General features: G+C 40.9%; 1 protein-coding gene across 5 annotated transcripts in view; it reads right to left on the reverse strand.

Moving 5' to 3' along the window:
* The window catches only part of LOC141013338 (transcription factor COE3-like), a 147,857-nt gene extending 124,693 nt beyond the window's left edge, over positions 1 to 23,164 (reverse strand). For all 5 annotated transcript variants that reach the window (XM_073487029.1, XM_073487028.1, XM_073487030.1 and 2 more), the window contains exons 1-3: positions 23,031 to 23,164; positions 2,915 to 3,071; positions 46 to 109 (exon numbers count right to left, since the gene is read on the reverse strand). In XM_073487029.1, the coding sequence (XP_073343130.1) occupies positions 46 to 109; positions 2,915 to 3,071; positions 23,031 to 23,164 (355 nt within the window). The remainder of the gene's footprint in view (positions 1 to 45; positions 110 to 2,914; positions 3,072 to 23,030) is intronic.
* Between the last annotated feature and the right edge of the window lie 3,981 nt (positions 23,165 to 27,145).

The following is a 27,145-nucleotide window of genomic DNA, read 5'->3' on the forward strand; positions in this document are numbered from 1 at the left end:
TGTTTTGTGGTGTTCAGATATCATATGATCATGTTTTGGACTCACCGTTGCTGTAGAGGAGCTGTAGCCTGTAGTGGATCCCATTGTTGGTCTTCTCTCCGTTGTACTCCTGTGACACAAACACACAAATCACAGCGAGTTACTGCGATGAAGGTGAGATGAAAGACATTTACAGTTCTCCTGCAGCAGCAGCACACAGCGTCACAAATGTTCCTGTCAGAGTTAAACATCATGTGTACATGAACATCACTGAACTGTAAATACTGGGAAATGTCTCTGATCAGGAGGTTTTTGTCTTTAATTCACACATTTATTGCAACAAAAAGATAAAATGGATTTTTTTCATCTTTTTATTTTATAATATCATCAAAAAATATTTCAGAAATTCGATTTTAAATATAAGTTCAAAAGAGGAAAAACTTCAACTTGTTTCAAGTATTTTCCTAAAATGTTATTTTTCAGTATATCAAGAAAATGTTTTTTGAGGCAAATTATTTTCTCCACGTCATCTTATACTTTTGACTTCAGGTCACATTTGTTTGTCTTTTTATTTCATAATATCTCATATTTTTATATATATTCTCAATTTTTTTGTTTATTTATTTATTTTATGAGCTTTTGTAGTATTTTTATTTTTGTCATTCCTTATAGTTCATCTTTATTATTATTTTCCTAACAGGATTGAGTTTCAACTTGTTTTTAGTGTTTTTTGTATTTTTCAGTTTCCATATTATAACTGTTATAATTACAGTTATAATTTATTCATTGTTAAGTTTCAGTTGGATCATCATAACCGCTCTATGACCTTTGACCTCTGACCCCCACAACCAACTCAGCCAAGTGATCATGTGACTTGATCTTGGCATTGAGACAAGGCAGACGTCTCCCCCCCATCTCCTCTGTGTCCACTGTGTCTGTGTCTCTCTACCACTGACACACTCGTACTGATGGCTGAAGTTTCCATCTGTTCGTCCACAGACAGTTTAGTTTTGTTTTAAACGTTCATATCAGATTCAGAACCGTCAGCCACCAGAACACATCTGAGAGTAAACATCTTTTATTCTCGTCCCCTCCCTCACCATCTCTTCTTCACATCTTCTTCAGTTTCTTCTTCTCTCGTGACCCTCGCTCACCCCTCCTTGTTCTCTCTCTTCTCCTTCTTCTTCTTCTCCTTCTTCTTCTTCTTCTTCTTCTTCTTCTTCTCTCATTTCAACCTTTTATTCCCCTTTTATCCCAGCTCTCTCTCTCTTTTCAGTCTCCATCAGTCGGCCGCTCGGTGCCAACTGTGCCCGGGAGTGTTGGCTCAGTCCCAGTGTATGTGTGTGTATGTGTGCGTGTGTGTGTGTGTGTTGGGGGGATATCGGGGCGAGAGACTAGAGGTCAAAGCAGAGGTGAGGTGAGCGAGTGAGTGGGAGGAGAGGAGGGGAGGATGTGGTGCCAGCTGGCAGCCGATCAAACAACAAACACTCCCAACCTGTCTGGAAATTATTATTATCATCATCATTAGTACTATTAGCAGTACTTGTACTGTTTGTACTCTATATGGTGCAACTTAAAGGATCAGTCTGCTGTTATTCTATATTCTTAAACAACACGTTGGTCCGTCTCTCAGTACTGTCTGACTTCCTGTCTGTGGCTCATTGGTTCCTACTGAAGATCTTTACAAAAACTTCATCTTTAAATCAGACCTGTGAGAAGGTTTACTGCTCCAAGCACACAAGCGTTTATATAAAGTTTAGTTTGAAGTGGATTTTTTAAGTAAAGATTTGGTGTTTTTCTGTATCTCATTATCAATGTATCAGTCGATAAAACAGCAGAAGAACAAACTGTAATATTCAGTGTTGAGACAAAGGGTTAGGGTTAGGGTTAGCAGGGAAGCAGCTGGTTCTGACGTTAGAGAGCGTCTATAATATAATATATGGGATTATTGTTTGACAATTTGCCTTATTGATTAATTGACTATATGTTGCAGCTCCTTCTTCCTGTTGGTCATTAAATCCCACTTTCAGATCCAAACCAACAGGGAGGATAATGTGTATTATGATTAAATATATTATGTGATATTGAGATTAAATATTCTGATTAAACTGCAACTTTTCTCTATAAATGGAACTTCGGGCTTAAATGTATTGTCCAGATAGTTCTATGAAAGTTATGTTTGTATCATTATGACAAATTTAACTTGTTTTTCTATAAATGCATTAGAATTAAATCATATAGATGATTGCTGTTGATGTCGTCCAAACCAAACCTTCTGTTTAGAGTTAGTCTGGTGTTATTTTATATTGTTCTTATCATCAAAGAATGACACGTTCAGATCCAAACAGACAACATGTTGGTCCGTCTCTCAGTGCTGTCTGACTTCCTGTCTGTGGCTCTCAGCTCAGAGCTCATTGGTTCCTACTGAAAAGCTTGTAGCTCGCTGTATTTTTTAATCAAACAAACAGGAGGAAACAGAACATTTGTTGGGGACGATTAATCCACATTAAGGACGCATTTAAATGTGTGTGGGACAATGCAACGGGGTCTGGAGGTTCTCCTCTAGAACGTTTTTAACAGAACCGATATGTTTACTGTATTCTGGTGCAGTTTGATGCTCTTATCTGGATATTTTAGCTTTAGAAAAATCATGGGTACATTTTGTAGTTTCATGCAGAGGAAGTGTTTGGTCCCAGATCGCTAATTTGAAGATATGAAAAAGACAAAAGTACAGAAACTGAGTCGATGACTAATTCATAATTCGTGGCACGGGCCGCTGATTTAGACTTTTTGGTTAAAAATACATATCTAAGGGGAGCTAATGTTTCTCTCAGTGCACCGGTGTGGCTCATTGCTGTGTTTTTAATAGTTTTTGACTCATTATGGTGAGTTAACTGTTTTCACATTGTTTTTTTTAGCAGGAACAAAATGTCACCTTGTCTTTCTCCACAAAGTCTACGTAGGAAGTCCTCTCGATCTCGACCGGCTGACCCTGTCGGTCGTACAGCGCCAGCACAAAGTGGAAGAAGTTGGACTTCCTCAGGTTGGACGGAGGCTGCTTCTCGAAGTGAGCTCGGGCCAAACCCACACCGCTGAAACAGACGAAGAAACAACAGTTTATTATTTTGTCACTCTACATGATTATTCACACATTTCTGCATCATAAACACCAGGTCGTACCAGCACGACTTAACTAGTTTATATCCTGCTGGGTTATTATATCAATGTATCCATTATAAGACAAAACTGATTCGTTCAATATATTTTGATTTAATAATCTCAATCTGCAAAGTAACTAAAGGTTCAAATAAATGTATTGAGAAGAGGTTTAAAACAATCCAGTGAAGCACAAGTTCCTCAAAAGTGTCCTTGAGTACATGTACTTAGTTAGTTCCCGACGCTGGTTTTAAATTACTGTTAATGCAAACTGAAGATTTCCTGCTGCTGCTTCACATTAAAAGTCTCCACCAGTGAGGCACTGAGGTGCTTTTATTGTGAAAGAAAATAAGACAGAGGAAGTGTCATTGATTCTCTGTCCAGGTGTTGAACCAACAACTTTAAACACACACTGAGCTGTGAAACCCCTCGTATTTCAAGAGCCAAAATAAATAATGACAGGACCTGAAAAGATTTAATAAACTGTGATTATAAAAATAAACCTGATCAAACAGTTAAAACGTGTAAATCTGAAGTCAAACATCGAGGAGGACAATGACGGACGAGGAGCAGCGAGTGGAAAACTACTCAGGTGATAATAGTGACTGAAACAGGGAGCTAACTGCTCTGAATTGATTTAGTGTGTGTGTGTGTGTGTGTGTGTGTGTGTGTGTGTGTGTGTGTGTGTGTGTGTGTGTGTGTGTGTGTGTGTGTGTGTGTGTGTGTGTCCTCCTCTCTGTAAGCTCGACCTTTTACATAAAAGCTAGAAAAACTGTGGAGACAGAGGCCAAAACCCAGGAGAGACGAGACTCTTCCTGCAGTCTGAGAGTCACAGAGGAGGAAGAAGAAGAGACGTTATCTCTCTGTACGTTGTAAATACATTTATTTACACCAGTCCAACATCTGAAGCCTGGTGTTTACAATTTACAACCATTGATTTAACTCCTGCAGTCATTGGTTTAGACAGAAACCTCCTTCAGTCCAATCAGACCACAGCTCAGGTCCAAACACAACGAAACGACCAATCAAATACGCACAAAAAACAAAAGATAAAATAATCCTGATGTGTCTCCAGCTGCAGAGACACATCAGGACCTGATCGTGGACTCATCACATGCAAGTGAAAGAGCAGAAAAACAACCTGAGATCATTTCTGACATGTTGAAACAAATATCATACTTCAACACACACACAAGCTCGTCAGGAACAAACACAGGACCCAAAATTCATCTACAGTTTACGAGCAACGATCACCTGCGACACACGACACCAACTTAAATCTCAAATCAGCACACAAACAACAACACATTCTTGTTTTGCCTGGATGACATGTGCATTCTTGTCACTACTGAGCATTTTTAACCTTTTTAAACTGTGTTTTTGTCTTTTAAATGACTTTTGACGACTTATTTTAAACTGTACTTTATTCTTGACGTTGCACTTTAAGTCTCTATTTATATTTGCCCTTCATTCCTAATGCAGGTCAGTTTATTTAGACTTCACAGTGTATTTTATTGTTGTGCTTTGTGTCCTTGTGATGATAGTTTTGATTCCTCCTTCTGTATTACGGCCATCACTATCGGGCGAAATCCTGAATAGTACATCGATCTATCTTTGTGTGGTCCAACACAGAACCTTGAGGAACTCCACAAGTCACCAATTTTGTACATAAATTATATATAAAACATGCAGTTTAAAGTCTGTAAAGCTTAAAGTCATTTATTAAAATCTTTGTATGTTGTAATAAATTTAAAAAACACTCTATGAACTATAATGAATGTGAAACTGAAAGAGGTTCTGAAAGATAAACAGATATAAATTATGTCAAAGCAAAAATATCAAAATGTATCATAAATACTACCTTGTACTTGTACTTACTGTATGTAAATATAAAGTATCACTGTATGTAAAGTATGAAATAAAACACACATAACAAATTAAACTATTATACTTATAAAGAATCAAATTATTATCAAAGTGACTTTGTGAGTTCAAAAAGAAATAAAAGACATTAATCCTTTAACGAGAAACAAACATAATGACGATCACTGACCAGAGGATTTGTTCATACTCTTGATTTAAAGCCATTTTCTTGTCTCTGATGTGCTTCAGCTTCACATTCACAAAAATCTAAAAAGGCTTTTACTCTTTACTGAGTGTGTAAACAGAAAAACATCACTGACTTAATGTCAGCAGCTGATTTTCGGAAAAGTGGATAAAAAATCCTCGTTGATCCTGAAATAAAATCGATGCTCCTGCAGGAAGCGACCTCTGCTCTCAGCCCGGAGAAGCTCAAAGTGTCCGAAGGGGAAACGCTCAAAGCAGCAGCCGAATATTTTTACATCAATCTCATTTTCCTGCTCGTTTTGTTTCCTAAAACACTTTATGATCAATATGATCACCCGGGCGCAGATAAATATTTATTCATGCTCAGGGTTTGTTTTTGGAAATTTGCCTGCTCTCTCTCGGTCTCTGTGTTTCCCCGCTCAGGGGTGTATTCCCCAGACGGCAGATTAATACAGCCGTGACCTTTCTGCACCCCCATTACCAATGCTTAATGCCTCATTTGTAGGCCGGTTTGTTGGAAGCTAATTCTTCCGACTCGCAGCGTTTGGCCGGGCGGACGGTGGCGTAGAGAGAAACTCTGAGGAGGAGGAGGAAGAGGAAGGCAGCTCAGGTGTGTGTCGGTCAGGTTCGAGTGTTGGTGGGAATAAAGTGTCAGAAAACACAACGGTGTTAAAATAAAAACTCGCAGAGAGGGATCACAGCGATGCAGACTTCAACACTCTCACTCGCAGATATTTTCAATGACTTCCTGTGAGAAAAAACATCCACAGGCATCTGTTTTTATCCCTGGTGCTATTTTGACGCATACGGCTGCTGGAACAAACATCCTTTACTGAAATACAAGTCCTCATACATGAAGGAGAAAACACAGTTATGAGTAAGGTCCAGCATTGAAATGTTACTGAAGTAAAACAGGATATCAGCACTCAGCTAATGTTACACTGATCAGCCCCTGAGAGGCCCGTCAGAACAGAGCGGTGGGTGAAATCTCCCCCCATGACACGAGACAAGACTTCAAGACCCTCGTGCGTCATCAGTAGTCGTCTGTGTTTACGTAAACAGACATGACTGGACATTTCCAATATGTCGTCCTCAGCTCTAGCGATTTCTCCTGTGTTACCGTGGCGATCTTGGTATTATCACAATACTATTTGACATTTATCTGACAGAGATAGAAAAACAGGGATGCTCGTCCACAACTTCACGCTATCAACCAAGTCATCAACTAACAAAGAGCACTGCTTCAGTACCTGGACACTATCGTGCTTCATAGGCTAACATTAGCAACCCGTGCGTGCATGCCCCTGCATCAGGCCAGTTAACCTGTAGTAACCTCCCAATATCAACATGCATTGTCTCCACTACCATGACAGCTCTAAAATTTCACATATGACAGCAAATATCGTGATATTCGATAATATCTAATATCAGCACGAGTCTAAGCGGTACCTTAGCTGAACTTTAGTTAACTTTCAGGCGTCATATATCATCAAAAGGGGAAATGTGACATTGAAATGCACAACTCAACAATAACAATGTAACGTTAGGTAACTAGCTAGTTAGCTACCAAGACATCGGCAGACTAATAGCGATTGTTTTCTGCTCGTTATAAAGAAAAAGATGACATAATCCTCAGTTTGTGTACCCCCAAAGAAATTTGGATTAAAAGCCCCACTGGTCACTTTTAGTGGCGACAACTATAAACCCCCCTGTAAACGCACTATACTGTGTCAAAATCAGTGCTTTATGAGTTGATGATCAGTGGCCTTATAATGATGGTAACTGACAATGTGACGATGCTGAACTGACATTTACATTCAAAAGTTCTACTAATGTCAACATGGGAAATAAAAAAAGGTTTGGATTTGTACATTTATCATGTAAAAGACCAAATTCACCACTGGGCAGCACTAAGCGGACGTTAATGGAGTTTTTCGCAGCTTAAAAGCCAAATATTTCCCTCAGGAGTTGGTGAAGACCAAAAACAGAGCTAAAAGAGAGGAAACAATGGACTCGAACACAACAGGACTGATCCTGCTGCTCCGTAACTGCTGGATGTGGATTGTTTTGTTGAAAACTGATGAAAACGACCAAAGAAAAATCTGTGATTGCAGGTTTACTCAGCCAGGAGAGCAGATAACTACATGTTTGTCATGGCGATTAAAGAAATGTGTTGATTCAGGAGTTGGTACGTCTTCTGTTTCTCATCTGTTGTATCTGACATGTATGTAGCTCGCTCACAAAGTTGGAAGATTTTTTTTTTTTTTTAACACAGCAGACAAAGATCTGACACACCAGATGTGTTTACATCTCTGAACCAATCAGATTAAAAGATCTGGAAGTTTATTCATGATTATTTGCATCTTAATACACTTCACAAGAACTATTACTGTATGTTTGATGTGTATTACTCTTATTTTTGTCTTTCCATACTTCAAGTTGCACATAGAAGATGCTTATAATATAAAAAAGGTGTTTTAAGGTTATTTATCTATCTACAGGATATATTCTGTTCTCCTGCTGCTGGGACGCCTCAGTTTCCACATGTCAATCAATAAAACTTCTCTAATCTCACCTCATCTGATCTTCACCTCACTTTGCCTTTCTTCAAAAGTTCAAGACTAAAGATACAGATGATCGTTCCAGGAACATTTCTTGAAACAAGCTGATTTCTGTTGGAAATATGAGATTTCCGCAGTGCAGCAAAGTCAAACTACTCATGATTTGTAGTTAAATGTGTGAACGTCACTTCCTGACAACATGATTCGGATGTTTTAATGTTTAAACTGTAAGAAAACATGATGAAGACCTGGTTGGAACAACAAACACTGACACAACTGACTCGGGTGAATTTGGCACCTGTTTCATCCAGAACGCCATGAAAAGCATCACTTCCACCACTAAACCAGCCCATTATCCCAATTACACACAATGCACTGCAGCGGCCATCCACGGTGACGAAGCCGCTGCCACCGCCGCTCATCCTCTCCTCTCTGCTCTGCCTCCACTCAGAAAGCTCGTTAGCATTATTATTATTTCAATTATGCTAATTGCGGCTGCATCCACTCGTCGCCGTGCCTCGTATCCGGCTGTTAGCACTTGGCACAAGGTGTAATAAAAACAGTATCGATGGCACACGGCTCGCTCGAACATGCCCGGAGTGTAAATCACACGCCAACAGCCAGAGAGGAAAAAAAGAAATCACACACACACACACACACACACACACACACAGAACAAACACAGCGAGGCAAACGAGGGCCGCGGCCGACGATCCGCACGTTTCCACCACAAAGCCTGAAATTAAAGGTCAGCGGGAGTCGTGTCGAGCACTCTGCAAACAATTACTGAGCAAGACAGCCGGTCCTGGGTGCAGTCAGTTCACACACACACACTCTCTCTCTCACACACACACACACACACACACACACACACACTCTCTCTCTCTCTCTCTCACACACACACACACACACACACACACTCTCTCTCTCTCACACACACACACACACACACTCTCTCTCTCTCTCTCTCACACACACACACACACACACACACACTCTCTCTCTCTCACACACACACACACATACACACACTCACACACAGAATGAATTCACTGCCTGAATATTGCAATAAAACCTGCAAGGTTCATCTTTTCTTCTCTCAGATTAAAGGAGGAGCAGCCCCAGTAAAGATCTTCCACTGGTCTTACACCTGCGTCACACTCGTGCTGTTTGTCTAGACTTTGTTCAAACCAACAGAACTTTATTTAAAATTCCAGAGGAGATTCTTAACGTTTTCCAAAGATACCAAATCTGTTAGGATGAATTTTGAGGGGAAATGATTTAACAGACGTGGAGAATATTTTTACATTTGATGGAAAGATGAACACAAACTCTCCTCAAACAGCTTTGATGAAGAGTAGAAACAACAAGATACACCAGATATCTGAGGCACTGCTGGATGGTGTTTAACATGTTGAAAGTGTGAAGGTACAGCAGCATGTGAGCAGAGAACAGCTGACCAGTACACAAACAAAAGTAAAGAAGTCAGAAACCTGCTGCTAACAGCGAGTGCTCCTATCTCACTGATCACACCTGCAACAACAACCTGTAAACACACCTGCCAAACCAAAGCAGGAGAAAAATATGAGTTTGAGAGACTTTGTTTCCTGCACTGTGTGACTTTTACACTGTAATATTCATCAGTTTTCAGTGTCAGCCTCTTGTTACAGATTAAAGTCGTACTGACCGAAAAAAAATGCTACTGCAGATTTTACAAAACGCGTCCTTTAAAACTTTCCACAAGAAATGGAAACTTCTTTCCAGGAAATTTTCTGTCTCTTCTTTCCGTCTCACACTCACTGAGGAGGACGAGGCAACACAGTGCAGCAGACTATAGACTGTGAGGTGAGAGGAGCAGGTTGTGATCACAAGAGGAAAAAGGTGCAAAAAATGTGTCATAAATTGGGAGAAAAACAGGAGAATTGTGACTCCGGGAGGAAACCAGGAAAAACTAAAGAAAACCAGGAGGGTTTGGATCTGACTTCAGTTCCTATTAGAGACTTTAGACTCACATGTCAGACTTTGAAAGTACTGGATCATGTAATCAGGTATTGATATTTAATCACTGGATCTAAACATGGAAAGAGTTGCTCTCTGTTACATTAAAAACACTGTTGAGGGAAACAGAACGATCCAATTCTGAGCAGGAAAGATGGACGTATATTCAGTCATTCAGTCAGTTCATTTTCATTCAGTTCATTCGTTTACTATTAAATGAATCGTCTCCATTCTCTGAGGTCAGCTCGTTAAATGTTTCTTTCCTCTCTGACAGTAAACTGAAGATCTCTGTGTTGTGGAGAGAATAAGAGACCAAACGACTGATCAATTAAATCAAGAAAATAACTGACAGATTAATCGATATAGAAATAGTCATTAACAGATCCTGACTATTAGTCCAGGAACAGCAGCCTGCAGCCTACATTTCCCAGAACGCACCAGGATAGTGTCTTTCATTCGAGCCTCGTCCTCATCAGTATGTTTGACGACTAAAATTAACCCGATGTGTAAAAAAACTGTTTTATTGATTAGAAGCCTGAAAGATTCACTTGAATCTGCTGGGTCTGCTGATTCTACATGTGATTGGCTGATAACTCCAGATATTTAATATTTCATTTAATGTCAACCTACAACTGCTGCATCGCGCTAAAACTGATTTAATGAGTATAAAAAAAGACTGAAGGTTAAAAACCGTTAATCCAACATGAAACTGAACTCCTCAGATTAAAGACGACGGTCTGAACTTTAACCTGAAAGTCTTCAATGTTTTATGTTCAATATAAAAGACTGAAAATCATCCTGAGGCTGCAGAGAGCTGGACGCGCGCACACACACACACACACACACACACACACACACACACACACACACACACACCATGACATTAATCAAACAGGAGATGGAGTGTGACCGCTGTTTGAGTCTTTAACCAGCGTGGCCTGCCGCCTCACACACACATAAATATACACACACACGCCTAATGAGCCATACAGCACACACACACACACACACACACTGACAGTAACACACACACACACACTGACAGTAACACACACTGACACACACTGACAGTAACACACCCGCACACAGACAGCAACACACACACACGCTCACACACTGTCTGGCCTGCTGCCAGGATGTTAATCAAATAAACACTGGATGTTTAAATCTGATTCAATGGGAAACCAACTCAGAGCAAACACACCCTGACAGGACACACACACACACACACACACACACACTAGGGGTTGTACATTTAGTTAAATGTTAATCTGAAAGTTCATCAGAGCAAATTTCAAACGAGAAATGACACACAGGCAGTCTGACTGGATGCTAACAGATGCTAACTGAAGCTAAATCCAACAAACCTTATTACTATCCGTACTGTTCTTAGGCAGCGACCTCTAGAGGCCATAGTAATAATTACGGGAGCAAAGGAGGGAGTCTGTATGCAGGTTGAGGTGGACGAACGAGTCAAACAAACACAGACTTTCATCAGGAAAAACAAAAGCAAATGTTATTTCAACGTTAGTAACTCAAGTTACATAACAAATATACCTATTTTTAACCCTCACAATGGTATTTTTGGTGCCCTAACCAACCAAACTGTGTCCATTTAACAATACTAAATGATAGTTACTGGATGTAACTCCAGTCCTAGGAGTACGTGCACCTGTCACTGGTTCAGTCTGCTCAAATATGTAGTTTTGTGAATCAACCTGTTCTGTCATCAGGGTGAGGATGTGATCAGACTCCACCGTGAAGCTGCAACATGTCAACAAAGATTTGCTTGTTCTGATTCTGTGAAGAAATCCTCTGAAAAATCTTCAGTCCGAACAAACATCAGCTCAGCAGGTCCAGTTATTTTGAGATGGATTGAATGTAGTTAAAAAGGTCCAGTGTGCAGGATTTAGTGGCAACCAACTGAACACCCCTCGTCTCACCCTCCTCTACAGTCCCTCTCGAGATTCAGTGTTTGGATTGTCCGTTCTGGGCTACTGTAGAAACATGGCGGACTTCCCTCTGTAGATATAAAGTCTCATTCTAAGATAACAGAAACACAATGATTGTTGTTTTTTAGGTGATTATACATTAATGGAAACGTCTTTATGAGGATTATATTACATGTTTGAGACTGGACCCTTCTGACTCCTACACACTGGACCTTTGAAGTCAAACTGAAATTAAATTAATTTTTGCAAAGAACTCAAAATGACTTAATTACCGTGTGTTTCCTCAAACAAGTGAATTTTGGACTGAAATCTGGTTGTAATCATTTGATTGTGTCCAGCTGATTTAACAACAACAGGAAGTAAAACAAAAAAACAGTTGCATGATTTATTTTAGAGAAACTGACACTCGACAGTCTTTTATGACATTTTGTTTGTTTTGGCTCTGAATGTTTTACACTGGATGTAAAATGTGTCCTGCAGAATCAACCAGCATGAATGTAATTAGTGCTGACACACACACACACACACACACACACACACACACACACACACACCATCGGGGCTTCCTCTCTAATTGCAATGGAAGTCAGGTTTGGACGGTTAAAATATGCACATATTGTTCACGTACAGTACAGTGTGTGTGTGTGTGTGTGTGTGTGTGTGTGTATGTGTGTGTGTGTTGATTTATGCAAGGCTGCACAATTACCCACGAATACATTTACCCAATCAGGCCACTGTGTTCACTCTCTCTGTCTCTCTGTCTCTCTCTCTCACATCCACACACACACACACACACACACACACACACACACACACACACACACACACACACACACACACACCTGTTTGGTTAGCTCTTATTAGCCGTGTAATATGAACTAATGACTTGAGGCTGAAACGTGGAGAGAAGACAGCAGGCCCAGTGCGTGTGCATGTGCGTGTGTACGTGTGTGTGTGTTGTTATGTCATTGGATGAAATCCTCCACAGTACCGTCCTTCTCCTCCTCCTCGGTTCCTGATTTCATTGATAAACCTTCAACCACCAAACTCCATTGGAAAAAACACCAATTTAACATTTTGTGTTATTTGTATCTAAGTAAATTGCATTTTTGTCTCCTTTTTTAAATTTTTTTTTTACTTGTTTGTAATCACATTAAATTACTAAATCTGACTCCAGTACTCATTTATTTCCCTGAGTTGTTTTTCTGCAGGAACAAACTGACGCTCTATTTTTTATGTTGATCTGCGGGTGGTGACTCTATCACTAAAGCATTGTGGGAGGTTTTTTGGTGCACGGGCGGTCCGCTGTGGGTTCGATGCCGTCGGCGAGGGAAACGCCCGCTGACTGATTTCCATTTGTGCACCTTAATAGTGTGTGTCATTCCTAATTAGGGCGACTGGCTCGGGGAAACGGTGGCTTGATGCTGAAATGGCTGCTCCTGTCATGCTGCAATTACCAACAAATTAGTCTTTAGACTGAGGGGGCTTCTGCACACGCTCACACACTCCTGACCGAGCGTGTGTGTGTGTGAGCAGTACGTGTGCTAATTAGTACGTTCTGTGAGGTGTTCAACGTGTGAAAATGCATCGTAAAAGCAGACGAGGTTTCACGGACGTCAAACTCCGACCTGCAGCTGCTCGTTCTGCAGCTTCACCTTCAACTTGACAACACCAACAACAAAAATACTAATAATAGACACATTAATACAAACAAAACTTAAAGTCAAAGCTAGATTACCTCCTGGGAGACTGTCAACAGCAAATCACTAACTTTTACATCCCAGTTTGTAACTGAACTCACACAGAAGTCGTCTGAAAGTAGAAACATTAGCATTTGCAGGTGTAAACTCAAAATGTTGTGATAAAGTTGTGAAATAGCAGATTTTCTTAATGGAGTTTGGTAAATAAATTATTATTATTATTATTAATTTATTGATTAAATTAATGTGGTGCATTCAGGCGTCTGTAAATCTGAAGGGTTTTTTGGTTAAGCATTGTAAACTAATGACGTTTAGTTCCATGGATTAGTTTGCGATGACTGATGTGTTAATATAACTGAGACTTTTTATTTTCTTTATTTGTTCATCAACTCTGGTCCCTGCGATGCATTCAGGCGTCGGTTAAAATGAAGGTTTTTTTAGGTCAAGTATTGTAAACTGATGACTTTCAGCTCCTCTGATTATTTTGTGATGTTTGCCGCATTAGGACAACTGAAAAATAAAGGAAAGTAAATGTAAACTCAAAATGATTTTTTTCAGTGGAGTTTGGTGAGTAAAGCTGTGAGAGCACGTAAAACTGACTGTTTGTCATCGGAATCTTTTAAACTTTTTATTTTCTGTCTTTATTTATCAAGCTCTGGTTGTGGTGCATTCACGGGTCAGTAAATCAAAGTTCTCCTGGTCAGGGAGCTGCTTACAAAAGTGTTTTTGGGCAAAATTATTTTCAGTCTTTTTGGCTTCAAACTCGAGTTTCTCTTCGAGGATTTCTTGTGATGTCTTAATATTTTACCTCTCTGCTCTCAGGATGGATGAAGAGCCGGACTAATGCAGCTGCAAGTTTTCTCTACTCAGCTGTTTCCTCCAAAACACATCCTTTACCCACACGCACGGCTGTCACACACACACACACACACACACACACAGGCCCTGGCCGAGCCCATTAGTCTGGTCACCTGCTCCTCTCAGACGTAGCTCGGGGTTAATTGTTTGCAGCTTTTTCTTGCGTCGCTGCTTCTGATTAGCCGCTCGGCCTGACATTCAGCAGAGGCCGCGAGGAGACAAAAGAGCCGTGCTCGAGTGTCGACGGTTTATTTACACGAGTCGACTTCACTTCCAGCGGCGGCGGCGGCGGCGTCGACGAGGACGACGTGTCGGGGAGAATTTACAGTAACGAGGCTGACGTGGCATCTGCCGGCTGTTTAATTATCTAACACGTTTTTAAGGCGGCGTTCAGGAGAGTTTAATTGTGCGTACGTGAAGAGGAGGAGGAGGGAGGAGAGGGGGGAGGGTGTTGACAAATGCAAATGCAGAAGGAAGTGCATTTTTTTCTCACCCAGGTGGGAAAATAAGATGTTTGAGATGGGGGAGAAAAAAACAGGTATTGAGCAGGGGAGGCCCCGGCTGACCTCCTCCATCATTCTCCGGCCACCGTCATGAGTTACGACTCTCTGATAAAAAGTCTCTCAGCGCTCAGATCCATCACTGCCACACTCTACAGATCTGTCTCCCACCCACCCTCACCCACCCTCACCCGTCCCCAGGGAGCACCGAGTGGAACACCAAATGCCCGATGATTGAGCCGATGACGAATGACGCCGCCGACGAAGTGGGGAATCCCCCGGTCGACGATTAATTCACCTCATCCAAACCCTACCTGAACTCCCCCGCCTCCCCCACTGAGCCTGGGAACCTGTAGTTCATAACCTCCCCTCCCTCCCCCCTCTCTCCCCCCACACACCCTCCCTTTAACCCCAGAGGACAAAGATAGGGTGTGGAGGGCAGGCTCACTCACTCTGCTCCATCTATTATCTTCACTTTTTCTTTCTAGAGCGGTGTCAGCGAGGGTCGAGGGAAATCTGTTCACCTGAAGCTTCAACACACACACACACACACACACACACACACACACACACACACACACACACACACACACCTGCCAACACTGCATGAAAAAACCTCCATCTTAACATTTTATTTCTGCCTGGTTTTGAGTCCAAAACGTTTGTTTTCCTGCAAAAACCAGCCACTGAGAGTCAAATCATTACAACCAGACTTCACTACAAATTCACTTGTTTTAGGAGTTTCCCAGAGTTGAGCTCATTAAAGAAGAAATATTACAGCTTCAGATCTGAGAAACTTCTTCCATTAGATTCTATCTGGTGAAATAGTGTCAGCTGGTTTCTCTGGTTTATTGACACATTAGAATATATTTTAAAATTCAACACATCAAACTTTGTCACGGACAGAAAGATAAAGCCTTTTTTCCGTCTATGTCGCTTCCGTTTTTGTACAGTCCACCAACATTTATCAGCACGGAGGCACATTTAATGTCTGACTTAATAAATATTAGAAGCTCAAAACTAAAGAATAAAAGGAATCAAGAATCACAGAATCTAAAGTCACAGACTGAATCCTAAAGACAGATTATTATTTCACTCAACAAACAAGAAGTTTCGGTGTCAATAAAACAAAAATGTCTCTTTTTATGAGGTCTTACTTCTCAAACATGTCAGAGTTTAACATTAACGTCTAGACAACAACTTTATCTAAACTGATTTATTAGAAATGAAGACAAAGAAAGAAAGAAAGAAAGAGTTTGACAGAGTTTATCTTTGATATTCTGCTCTTGTGTAATTTGAAGGATTTGTAGATCATCACACACGGTGGTTTAGTTCAGTGGTTTACAAACGGACCGCAACAGGGAGGTATCGGGTAAGAAATCATCACATGATGACTTTCAGTCGCTCAGATTATCTTGATATGTTTGACGCATTAGAACAGCTGGGAAAGGAAGAACCATAAATTCATTTGCAGGTGTGTCTTTTAAAAAAAGACGTAAAATAGCAGATTTTTCTAATGGAGTTTGGTGAATAAAAAGTTAGAACAAATAAAATTGACAGTTTGTCTTCAGATTCTTTTAAACTTTTTATTTTCTTAATTTTTCATCAAACTCTGGTCTGTGTGATGCGTTCAGGCGTCAGTAAAAATAAAGTTTTTTTAGTCAGGATTTGTAAACTGATCACTTTCAGTTCCTTTGATTATTTTGCCATTTGTACTCGTCCAAATCAAACATCTAAACAAGAACTTTATCTCAACTAATTTAGTATAAATGAGGACAAATTAAAAAACACTCCTATAACTTTAGATTTTAGTCTCACACACAGGACGGTGTAAAACTTTATATAAAAGGAAAACAAGCTCAAATATCCACCTGATGAAGACAAGATGGCCGAACAGATTTGAAAACTAAAGCTAGATCTGATCTCTTGTTTTATTGGCACCAAAACTCCTGATCAGGTCATTTTCTTTATTTTATTAACACAAGTTGATAATCTGCCTTCAGTCCGTTCATCTTTACATTTACACAACAGTCATCTTTTATTCTCTGATTCCTTTTCTGCTTCCTAAAAACATAATATTGTTAATTTTGATGAATTGTGAAATAATGGACAAAAAAATCCCTAAACTGCTCACGACTCGTACGGAGACAAGCGAGCTGTGACGGCAGGTCATGAGGTGACCTTCATGTATTATTTTGTATTAGTCGCGTCTGTTTTTGAGTCCTGAGTGTTTAATATATTTTCATATCTGCTTTCAGTCACACAAACATGTTTTCAGACGTCTCCTGTTGGAGTCAGGACGTCGTTCACCATCTCTCTCGCCGCTCTCGCACCAAACTCCAAAGAAAAATCACTTGATTTCTGCTCGATCCACCGACTCAAAGGATTCAAACTCACAGTTGACAGATTTTTACTTGTTTTTGTGTTTCAGGAGCAGGAACTTAACACACTGTTGAGTCTATTAGGGAAAATATGTGCTGGAATACACTATCAAATGAAATACACATTAATCAGACGGGTCTGGGTCCAGGTTCTGTTTGCTGTTGTTTCTCTTTCTGACACTTTCTGACAAAAAGGCACAAAATGCTGCAAAAACATTTCAAAATAAAGCAAATTATCCTCCACAGTTTCCCACTACAGGACCTCCTGTGATGGACGCAACCAAACATGAACAAAACTCTCAGCTGCTTCAACAGATCTCTGTGATGTAAAGACACAAACACACACAGGATGTCGGCTCTCACACTAATCGGTGAAACACACACACACACAGGTGTTGTGACCTCTGACCACAAGCACACCTTCACAACAACAAAAATCTAATTTTGCAGCCTTTCTGGACATTCTGAGTTTTTCGTTTCAAATACAAAAGAAATTATTTTGTCGTCTGAACTTTGTCGGAGGAATTAATCTCTCACATGACAAACGTTTAAAACATGAAATAATATTTAAAGCCGCGTCCAGGTGACGCGTCGTGAAGCGTCCCCGGTTCGAGTCCAGCGGGGAACCTTTGTTACGTGTCGTTCCTCGTCTCTCTGCCGTCATGTTCTTTATCATAAAGAAATAAACTGACACAAATAAAATTTGAGATTTCTGAATTTGTGAGAGTAAAACAATCTGTATTTGTTTTTTCTTTAGTTTAAGAGATGTTTTAAAGAAATCAACGAGCTCCTGATGTTTTGTTTTTGATATAAACTATTTTTCTTCTTTATATATTTTGGTTTTTCTGTTTGTTCTCATTCAGACTTGGTAAGCAGCTGATTCTGTGACACCACCAGCGAGCTCAGCTGTGCAGCACAGGAGCGTCAGTGTAACACTGATACTAATACTGTGATTTTAGCAAGAATAACTTCACGATGAACGTCTGCAGGGACCGAAAAACCAACAAATGAGCGCGAGAAATAAAATACAACAGCACAACTTGTTCACAGAAATACAAATGTGGGTTTTACACTTGTGACTTTCTGCGCTACAAAACCAAAAGAAGGAGAAACATGAATCTCAAATCTTTGCACATGTTATTGTGACAGAAAACAGCTGCAAACTGACATCGATTCAAACAGACTTCACCACACGGGATTCAAACCAGCGTCGTCCTCCGAACAAACACTCAGCTTCATTATTCATGACTACGGATAAATTATCTAAACCTTTAAAAACAGCAGCAGAGACACAAACACAATCCTGGTTTAACACCTGATCTTCACTTAAATAACACACGTTTAAATAATCCTTAAAAACAGTCAGGTCACACTGACGAGCATCACAACTCTTTTAATTTGAGTTTCCAGGTTTGTAAATGCGATAAATGTTGATGTGGATGAGCAGCAGAGTGAAGTGAGACGCTGCTGCGACGCTCTGAGGATCATTTCTCCTAAAACAACATCACATTTATTTTGACATTTTGAGGATTTTGCATCTTAAAAACATTTTTTATCAGATTTATGCCTCAAATCCATCAGATATTTTTACATATTTTCATGTTGTGTGATTATCACTTTCCATTGTTGTCTTGTTTCTTCATCTTTCCAGGTGAAATTATTCATGACATGTATTTACGTTACTGTAAAAAGGTGCTGCTCTCGGCATGACACGCACCAAACTCCATAGACAAATTGCTCGATTTCTACTCCAGACCTTCTTAAAGCATCGACTGAAGGATTCAAACTCAGATTTGAACTTGTTGTTGTGTTTGACAGGCAGTACACTGTAAGAAGTGTGTAAAATATGGCAGACATCATCAGTCAGACCACTCTGGGTCCAGGTTTTGGTTGTTGGTTTGGTTCAACATTTTGCTGATTTAATGATCTTAAACACTGCAGGTCAAAATGAAGATCTGAGCTTCATGAATCATTTTAAACAGCTAAAGCTTCATATTTTAAATATTAGGTCAACGAGTCTTTGATTAGTTGACTAAAAGGTCGTTTGAGACTTGACCAAAGATAAATATTGAGGACATTTCTGCAGTATTTGTTTCCATTTTCTCTTAATTTTTTTTTTTCTTTATTATTTATTTTCCACATTACATCTAACGAGCGTTTAACTCCTGTGAACCCAAAACGAAGCCAAGATATTCCTGAAGTGATCAGGTAACAATCACTAATCAATAAGAAGACTGCAGATGATCTGACCGTCTGTAGTTTTTAAGCCTCTTGAACATTTCTATCGATTCTGAGAGTTTGTGAACGCAGCCTGACTTCTCTCACACTGATATCATGTTTCTGTACCACAGATCTACACAGTCTGTTCAACATGGAGGAAACTGTTGATTCTTGGACTTATTACATGATAATTCCTCCTTTTTCTTCCTTTTTAACCCATGAAAAGGTTTAAGTTCTGTCTCTAACTGGAGGAAAGACGGTGTTTAATGTTGAATAAATTGTAAAGTAAATTAGTTTGATGTTGGGTTTGACACGTTTTAATTCATACAGGCGTCTTTCTGTGACTCCCAGCAGAAAACACAACAAACACTCAGTAATATAAAGTTTCATCATTTATCTGCTTTAAAAACACAAAAACAGCACAAATCTACAACTTCCTCCCTACGAGAGAGACGACGAAAACACAGAAACAGAAATGTGTAAATCCGCCTCCTCCTCTCTGCAGAGTCATGTTTCTTTAAAATGCTTTAACGCACATTTAAAATGAGTTTCACTGAGTATAAATGAGTGTAATGGTTGTGGACGTGCAGCAGAGTAAAGTGAGACGCTGCTCGGACTCACCGACACTCTGAGATGATTTCTACCTCTGAGTTCTTCAGTATGAAACTCAGAGTGATGAAGACAAAACGAGTCGTTTTTTGAGTGAAGTTTGGTTCATCTACATTAAATTCAGACACCTACAAACACATTTCTTTCTACATTTAATTGCAGGACTTGTTTCTATATTGTCTCCTGTTGTTGGTCTGGATTGTTGGTGTTCTTTTAACGTCATGTTTTATCTTTGAATTTGTTTTTGTTCCTAGATTTTAACGCCTTTTGCGAGTTTGTGATTTTGGGCAGAAATAAACTTCACATGAGTTTAAATCTGCATTTGTGTAACGTTCAGTTAAAGGGATTTGTACTGAGTATACATGAGTGTAAAGGTCGTGGACGTGCAGCAGAGTAAAGTGAGACGCTGCTCTGACACACTGACACTCTCAGATGATTTCTATCTAAACTCACAGAGTGATGAAGACAAAACGAGTCGTTTTTTGAGTGAAGTTTGGTTCATTTATTCAAATTCAGACTCTACAAAAACGTTTCTTTCTTAATTTAAATTCAGAGCTTGTTTCTATATTTTTTCCAGTTGTTAGTCTGGATTATTGGTGTTAATCTCGTCCTCCACCTGACTGTAAATCTGTTTCTCTTTCAGCAGATTTCTGAATCTTTTAACATGTTTTAACGTCGTGTTTTATCCTCTGAGGTTCGTTCTCTGTAGATTTTAAAACCCTCTGATGCAAGTTTGTGATTCTGGGCAGAAATAAACTTCACATGAGTTGAATCTGCATCTGTTTAACGTTCATGTCACGGACGTAAGTCTAAGTGTGCTGCATATACGGCAACGTATGAATCCATTTATCCAGAGACACGTAATCCACCTGCGTACATACAGAAAGTTGGTATAAATGTGCCTCCATCAACCAGATTTAAACCAAATTCAGATTAGATCCTCGAGTATGAGTCGATTATTCAATAGTTAATTAAAGTCTGATTAATCACTTCAGTCTTTTTTAAGCAAAACTGTTACAACTTGCCAGTTAAATATAAATATTTTAGTCTTCTGCCATGAAGATTTAGATTTGTTTTACTGATTTTCTAAAGACCGAAACAAATAATCAATTAATCAAGAAATCAATATGTTTGTTAGGAAAGTGTTGTTCTGTGTATAAATATATTTTTTTCTGACTGTCTCTGTCTCTACCTTCTATTTTATGAAAACATATTTGGACAAGAATAAAGTTTCTGTTGGATTTTAACCTCCTCACACTTCTGATGTGTTTTCATGATAATCTGGAGGTTTTAATGTGATAAAACTGCAGGAAGCAACGAGATTATTGGATTAAATGATGTTAAAACAGTTTAAAAACACTGAACATTAATCTGATGTGTTGTTGACATTCATTTCACAGACTTGACGCTTTTAACGTGAAGGAATTTCATGTTAATTTAAATGTTTGTAATTAAAGTGGAGATCAGCTGTTACATATTTAAATCCTGGCAGAAATAATGAGGAAGTGTTTTAAAGTCATCAGCATGTTTTTCTGAGCAGCTGATGGATTTTCTCTCCTCGTCCAGGTGATGTGAACCTGAGGCAGCGCTGAGAATCACTGCATTGATTTATTTGAGTTAAGCGGTCAGATTTCACCGGAGCTCACCTGATGTCTCCCCGAGAGACACTTCAGCAATTTAGACCCTCAAAACGCTCATTATGAACGTCAGATGTGACCGGAAATACCTAGAGACGAAGACGGAGGAGAATCTCATGACATTTAAAAAAACTCTATTTTATTTTAAACTGCATCTATATTCTGCTGTTAGAATTACTGATTTTTAAACATTCAGATTTGGAATTAAAACTATGTCTTCAGCTCTGCGAGGCTTCATTAGCTTTACGTTTTAAAAAACGCTTAAATCCGTAGATTTGTGAGTGAGGTTTGGTGTGTCAGATGTCTGCGTGTTTGAACCACGGAGGTCAAACGTTAACTTATTTTTATCCCGCGTGTAAAAAACTGCAAAATCTTTTATTTGAATGTGTGAGTCAGTTAAATTGCGCTTCATGTCCTCCCGGAGTTTGTACATGAATTAAATTAAACTCGCGGTTTTTAAATTCACTTCTTTAGAATTTGTAAAATATTTTGTTTGTGTAAAATAGAAATTATCTGTGTGGTTTAATGAAATAATCACGTGCTAAATGTGATAATTATCTTCGTTAAATATTCCTAAAGTATCCCAGAGATCAGCCTCTTGCAGCGGGCTGCAGCTCCTCGCTCCTCCCGCCGCCTCTCTGCGCTCTTTGCGCGCGGCGTGTTCTCGCAGCACCAAACCGCGTGTCAGATTTGTTTAAATGAATCACGGAGCCGCGGTGTGGGACACCGAGACACGACTTCAACTTGACTTTTGGTTTATAAAGACACGTGGGAGTGCGGAGAGCGATACGGCGTGTGTCTCCGCTCGCAGCGGACAGTGGGTGAAGCCGAATCTGGCGGAGAGGTGGAGGGAGTCGGTGTGATGGAGCTGCCGCTCCGCGCTGACACCATGAACCCGCTGGGCTAAAAACACAGTTTATGTCTGACGTGATTTCATGAAGTGATGCTTTCTTGTAATTATTTTTTTTTTATCCAAATGAATTTAACTTTTTTCTAAAATTAGAACAGAACTTCGGTCATTATACATGAATTTTCAGAGGAAACTAAAAGCGTCCAGCTGCTTCAGTTCTGACAGTTCAGACTCAAAGTTTTCAGTCTTTTCTCTGTTTCTTTCACTTCACGCTCTCTTCGGTTTACTTCTATTATTTGTGTCTAATTTAAAACGAGCCCTGCAGCTGAGACTTTGACTCTCAGCCATGTGCTTCAATCTGTTTTAACTTTGGTTTCAACTCGCTGTTTTCTCGTCTGTTGCTCTGCAGACTGAACCTCCGTCACTTCTCAGTCGGATCCTGGAGGATGCAAACATGACTTTCACCTTCACGCTGGAGTTTTCTAACGGTGGCACTAATGGACAGGGTTGGCACCGCGCAGCAGAGAGATGAAAAGTTGCTCGGTTTCGGTGATATTTTTACCTCTGGGCCGCTGTGTTGGCGTCCAAAATCCCTGCGCCCTGCATCCAGGAGCGGACCGGGGTCATGCCGGTGGGGAGCGGCTCCTCCTTCATGGTCAGGGCCCCCCGGGGGAGGCTGTCCTGGATGGAGAACATCAAAGTGTCCTTCTGGGAGCTTTGTCTTCACCAGAAACAAGAAAGAAGAATAATCCTCCCTGTACCAGCCACTCAAAAAAAGCCAACCTGGATTAAGGTGGAGAAAAGAGGAGCGATGAGGAGGAGGAAGGAGGAGGAGGAGGAGGGACACACGAGCGAGCTTCCCCAAAGTACCGGGTCCTGATCCAAAGAAGAGCCCGGGATCCCTCTGGGTTTCTCCGGGGTTGTTTTAGATCCCAGCCCCGGCTCGCAGCTGCCCGGGCTTTAAACCGGCGTCTCTGTGAAGTTAAAAGAGGGCGGAGAGAGGCGCGGAGAGCGGGGAGAGCATCTCAGAGGAGCCCGGAGAGAGAGAGACAGAGGGATGCAGGAGAATCAGCCGGGATCCGGAGCGCCTGACGCCGGGAGAACGGAGCGCGGAGAGCCGGGGATCAGAGGGAGTGCGAGCAGCCGCGGATTGTGGAGAAATGAAAAGTGGGATAAAAAAACACGCCAGCGCTTCAAAAAGGAGTAAAATGAAATGATTAGCAAACAAGAGGGAGGGACGGACCGTGGAAGGCTGCTGCTCCCGGGGGAACAGGGGGATTGGGCAGCGAGAAATCTCATCCCCCTCCCTCCCCGGCTCTTTATGGCTCCTCTGTCCCGGCGGAGAGCTCCTTCTCCCGGGGTCCGGGGCTCGGCAGCTCCCGTGGGACCGGCGTGGATCGGGAGGGGGCGGGGACAGCACCAAATAAGGGCAGCTCATTTGGATATTGGTCGCACCTCTGGCTTCTGATTGGTGGAAGTGGCGCGTTGCGTCATTGTTTTTTCAAAACGGACTCCAAATAAGGGTTTCCGCGTGTTCGGCCGTGCGCACTGTAAAAAATGAGGTTTGAATGTTTGGAGATCGTGAACAGACTTCATGACGGAGACTCTTCAAACATGTGAACACACACACTGACATGTTGACTTCAACAGGACGGAGCTGTCCGATAACCAGACTGTCTCAGGTCTGTGAACAGACACAGTCACAGGTCACTCTCTGATTTTTACGCATCATTTAACCCTGATTCTTGTTTCTACACACTCACATTGTGTCTCTTCTCTTTAATATCTGTAGTTTTTACTCTTCAATCCGTCATTAAATGAGTTGTTGAGGTTGAGACAGAAGCTTGAACCTCCTTCATCCAAACCTTCCGCGTCTGTTTCCCGCTCCAGATTTATTTCAGCGGGTACGAGACTGTAATACTGAACCTCATCAGTAACACAAATCTGTATTCACTTCCTCCAACCTCACAGACTTCTTCAGATTTTGGGGGATTAACTGGTTTCATGTGGAATAATCTCCTCTGTCATCCCGCGTTCGGGCTGACTGACACGGGAGGCGCGCAAATTTGGCACCAATTTGCGCTTTTTTACGCACGGACATATGGCACTCTCTCTCTCTCTCTCTCACACACACACACACACACACACACACACGCAGACACACACTCACCAGGAGGGAAAGCCTCTAATAAGCTGTGTTTCAGTCAAAGTGTTTTATTTCACACTGCTGTAAAATGTGTCTTTAATTTTAGAGTTTAAAGCGAGCAGGCCGCGGCGATCCATAATAATTACAACAGGTCCGTAATAATAATAACTAATAATAATTATTATTTTTCTCTGATCATCCCTCTTGATGTTTTTGGGGCTTTGACATCTCCAGCAGTCATTTTTTTGTTCATTTTCGTGGCAGGAGCAGAATTCCTCTAATTAAGCACAAACTCCAGAGCAGCGCTGATTAAATATTTATCCTCCTTTAGCCCGCTGCCTCCTCCAGGGACACAGAAACGTCTGGAAAGCCTGGAAAAATATTTCTGTGTGCGCGGAGAGAAAAAGTCAATGAGACGCTGCAAACATGTTGGTGATGAAGAAGAGGAGGAAGAAGAAGAAGAAGAAGAAGAAGAAGAAGAAGAAGAAGAAGAAGAAGAAGAAGAAGAGGGTCCGGATGAGAAACCAGACGGCACCAGGCTCGTCTTACCGCTGCGGCTCCAACATAATAATTATTAATAATATTATTTTATCGTTGTAACCATTATAATTATTTGTCTTCAGTAAAAACACGTCTGATAATTAATGTTACACTTTTATAATTTCAGTAAAATTCCACAAATAAAAATCATCATCAGAACATTTTAATAATGTTCACAGAGGCCTGATGGAGCTGATTCTGTGTTTTCTTCTCTGAATACATTTCATCTGTGTTATTTTATGTATTGTGTTGGTTCTGCTGATTCTGCTTCTTCTTGTGATTTTAGGCTTGGATCATGATGACGTTACAACTGAGAACTGTGTGATCCCGGAGCTCTCCTGTAAGATTCCCCTCGGAAACTCCTCAAGAACTCAAGACCCCGCGACAGAGGATGAAGACACACGTCTACCAGAGCCTCAAACCACTTCTGGATCCTCTCAGAACCCTCACAGCTCTTCTAGATCCCCTGGAGCACCGTAAGAATTACCCCAAAGTACCTGGAACAGCCCCAAGTGCTCCTGGATACCTGGGGGACCCTCGTGATCACCCATGACATCTCTTAAAAATCTCCAGGACCTTCATTCAAGCCCCTGGAACCAATTAAAGAACCCTCAGAGCTCCGTGATCCACTCAACATGACCAGAACCTCCTTTAGATGCCTGTAAATGTAGTGAACATCCTGTGGAACACTAGAACCCCCTGGAAATCCTTTAAGACACCCCGGTTCCTCTTTACATGACCAGAACCTCCCTTAGATGCTCTGAAATCCCCCTAAAACGCCTCGACACCTTTACTGAAAATCCCCTGGAACACTAGAACCCCCTGAAAATCCTTAAAGAACTCCTGGAATTTCCTTTAAAGCCCATAGAACCCACTCAAGAACCCGTCATTACTCCTTGAACCTCCTCTGTAACCTCTTATACCTCTGACACCCCTTCAAAAATTATTCTTACCTTAATAACACAATTTAAATCTCTTAAATCTGCAATGGAACCCCCTAGAACCCAGAACTCCAGGACCTTCAATCTTCAAACCTCAAAACCTCTGACACTTTGTCTGGATCCCAAGGCCCCTTAAAATTGATCAGAACCTTAATTAGAACATCTTAAATCTCCTCCATATTCCCTAGAACCCCCCAGAACCCAGTGGAACCTCTATTGGAGCCTTCTTCGAACACATTTACCCCCGTCTGGATGTCCTTTAACAGCTCCAGGACTTTGATGTCCGTGGATCCAAAGATAAGGCTCAGGGAGCTTGCTGGACCTCCTTTAGATCCCCTGGAACTACTTGAATATTACAGAACAGAATATTACAACCTCCTCCAAGAACCCCTGGAACCACCTCAAGTATTCGTGGAACTCCAGAACCTCCTCAGATAACCTTCGACCCTCCTCGAACCATCCTACGCCTAAGTCTCTGCAGGTTTAAGAACTGCTGCCAGGCTGGTTCTTTACAGAACCACTGCAGAACAATTTCTTCCACCATTCATTATTTGCATTAAATATTGTAAATACACAGAAATGTAAATAATTTCTTTAGCCTTTATTTTTGAAGTGCTTGTAGCTCCTCACATTCTCTAATAATTCAAGCAGAACGTTGTGAAAAGGCTCTTTGGGTCGCCGTGCTGAGAACCATCAGGACCGCGCTCAAAGCAGCAGGATTAGAGGAACACCTGAAGGACCGGCCCACATGAAGGGCTCTTAATTTAGATTTACCTGTTTTTAAAATAGATTTCCTACTTTAACGTAATGACTTTATTAATGGTGCCGCTCTGTAATGAACAGGAGAACCTGTCATGTGTGAAACACAGATGGCACTTTGTTCTGTTCCTCTGCTGCTGGAAATAAATCCAGCCGGCAGTTTGAAGAACAGCTGCAGTCAGAGAGCTCAGTGTGCAGGGACAGGGCGCCACACAGTGGACTGGACCAGGTACTGCTCGTCAGATACACCGTCAGTGGACGGAGAAGAATTTACAACCACGGAGACACAGA

Source organism: Pagrus major, chromosome 18 (genome assembly GCF_040436345.1).
Source record: "Pagrus major chromosome 18, Pma_NU_1.0".
NCBI lineage: Eukaryota > Metazoa > Chordata > Actinopteri > Spariformes > Sparidae > Pagrus > Pagrus major.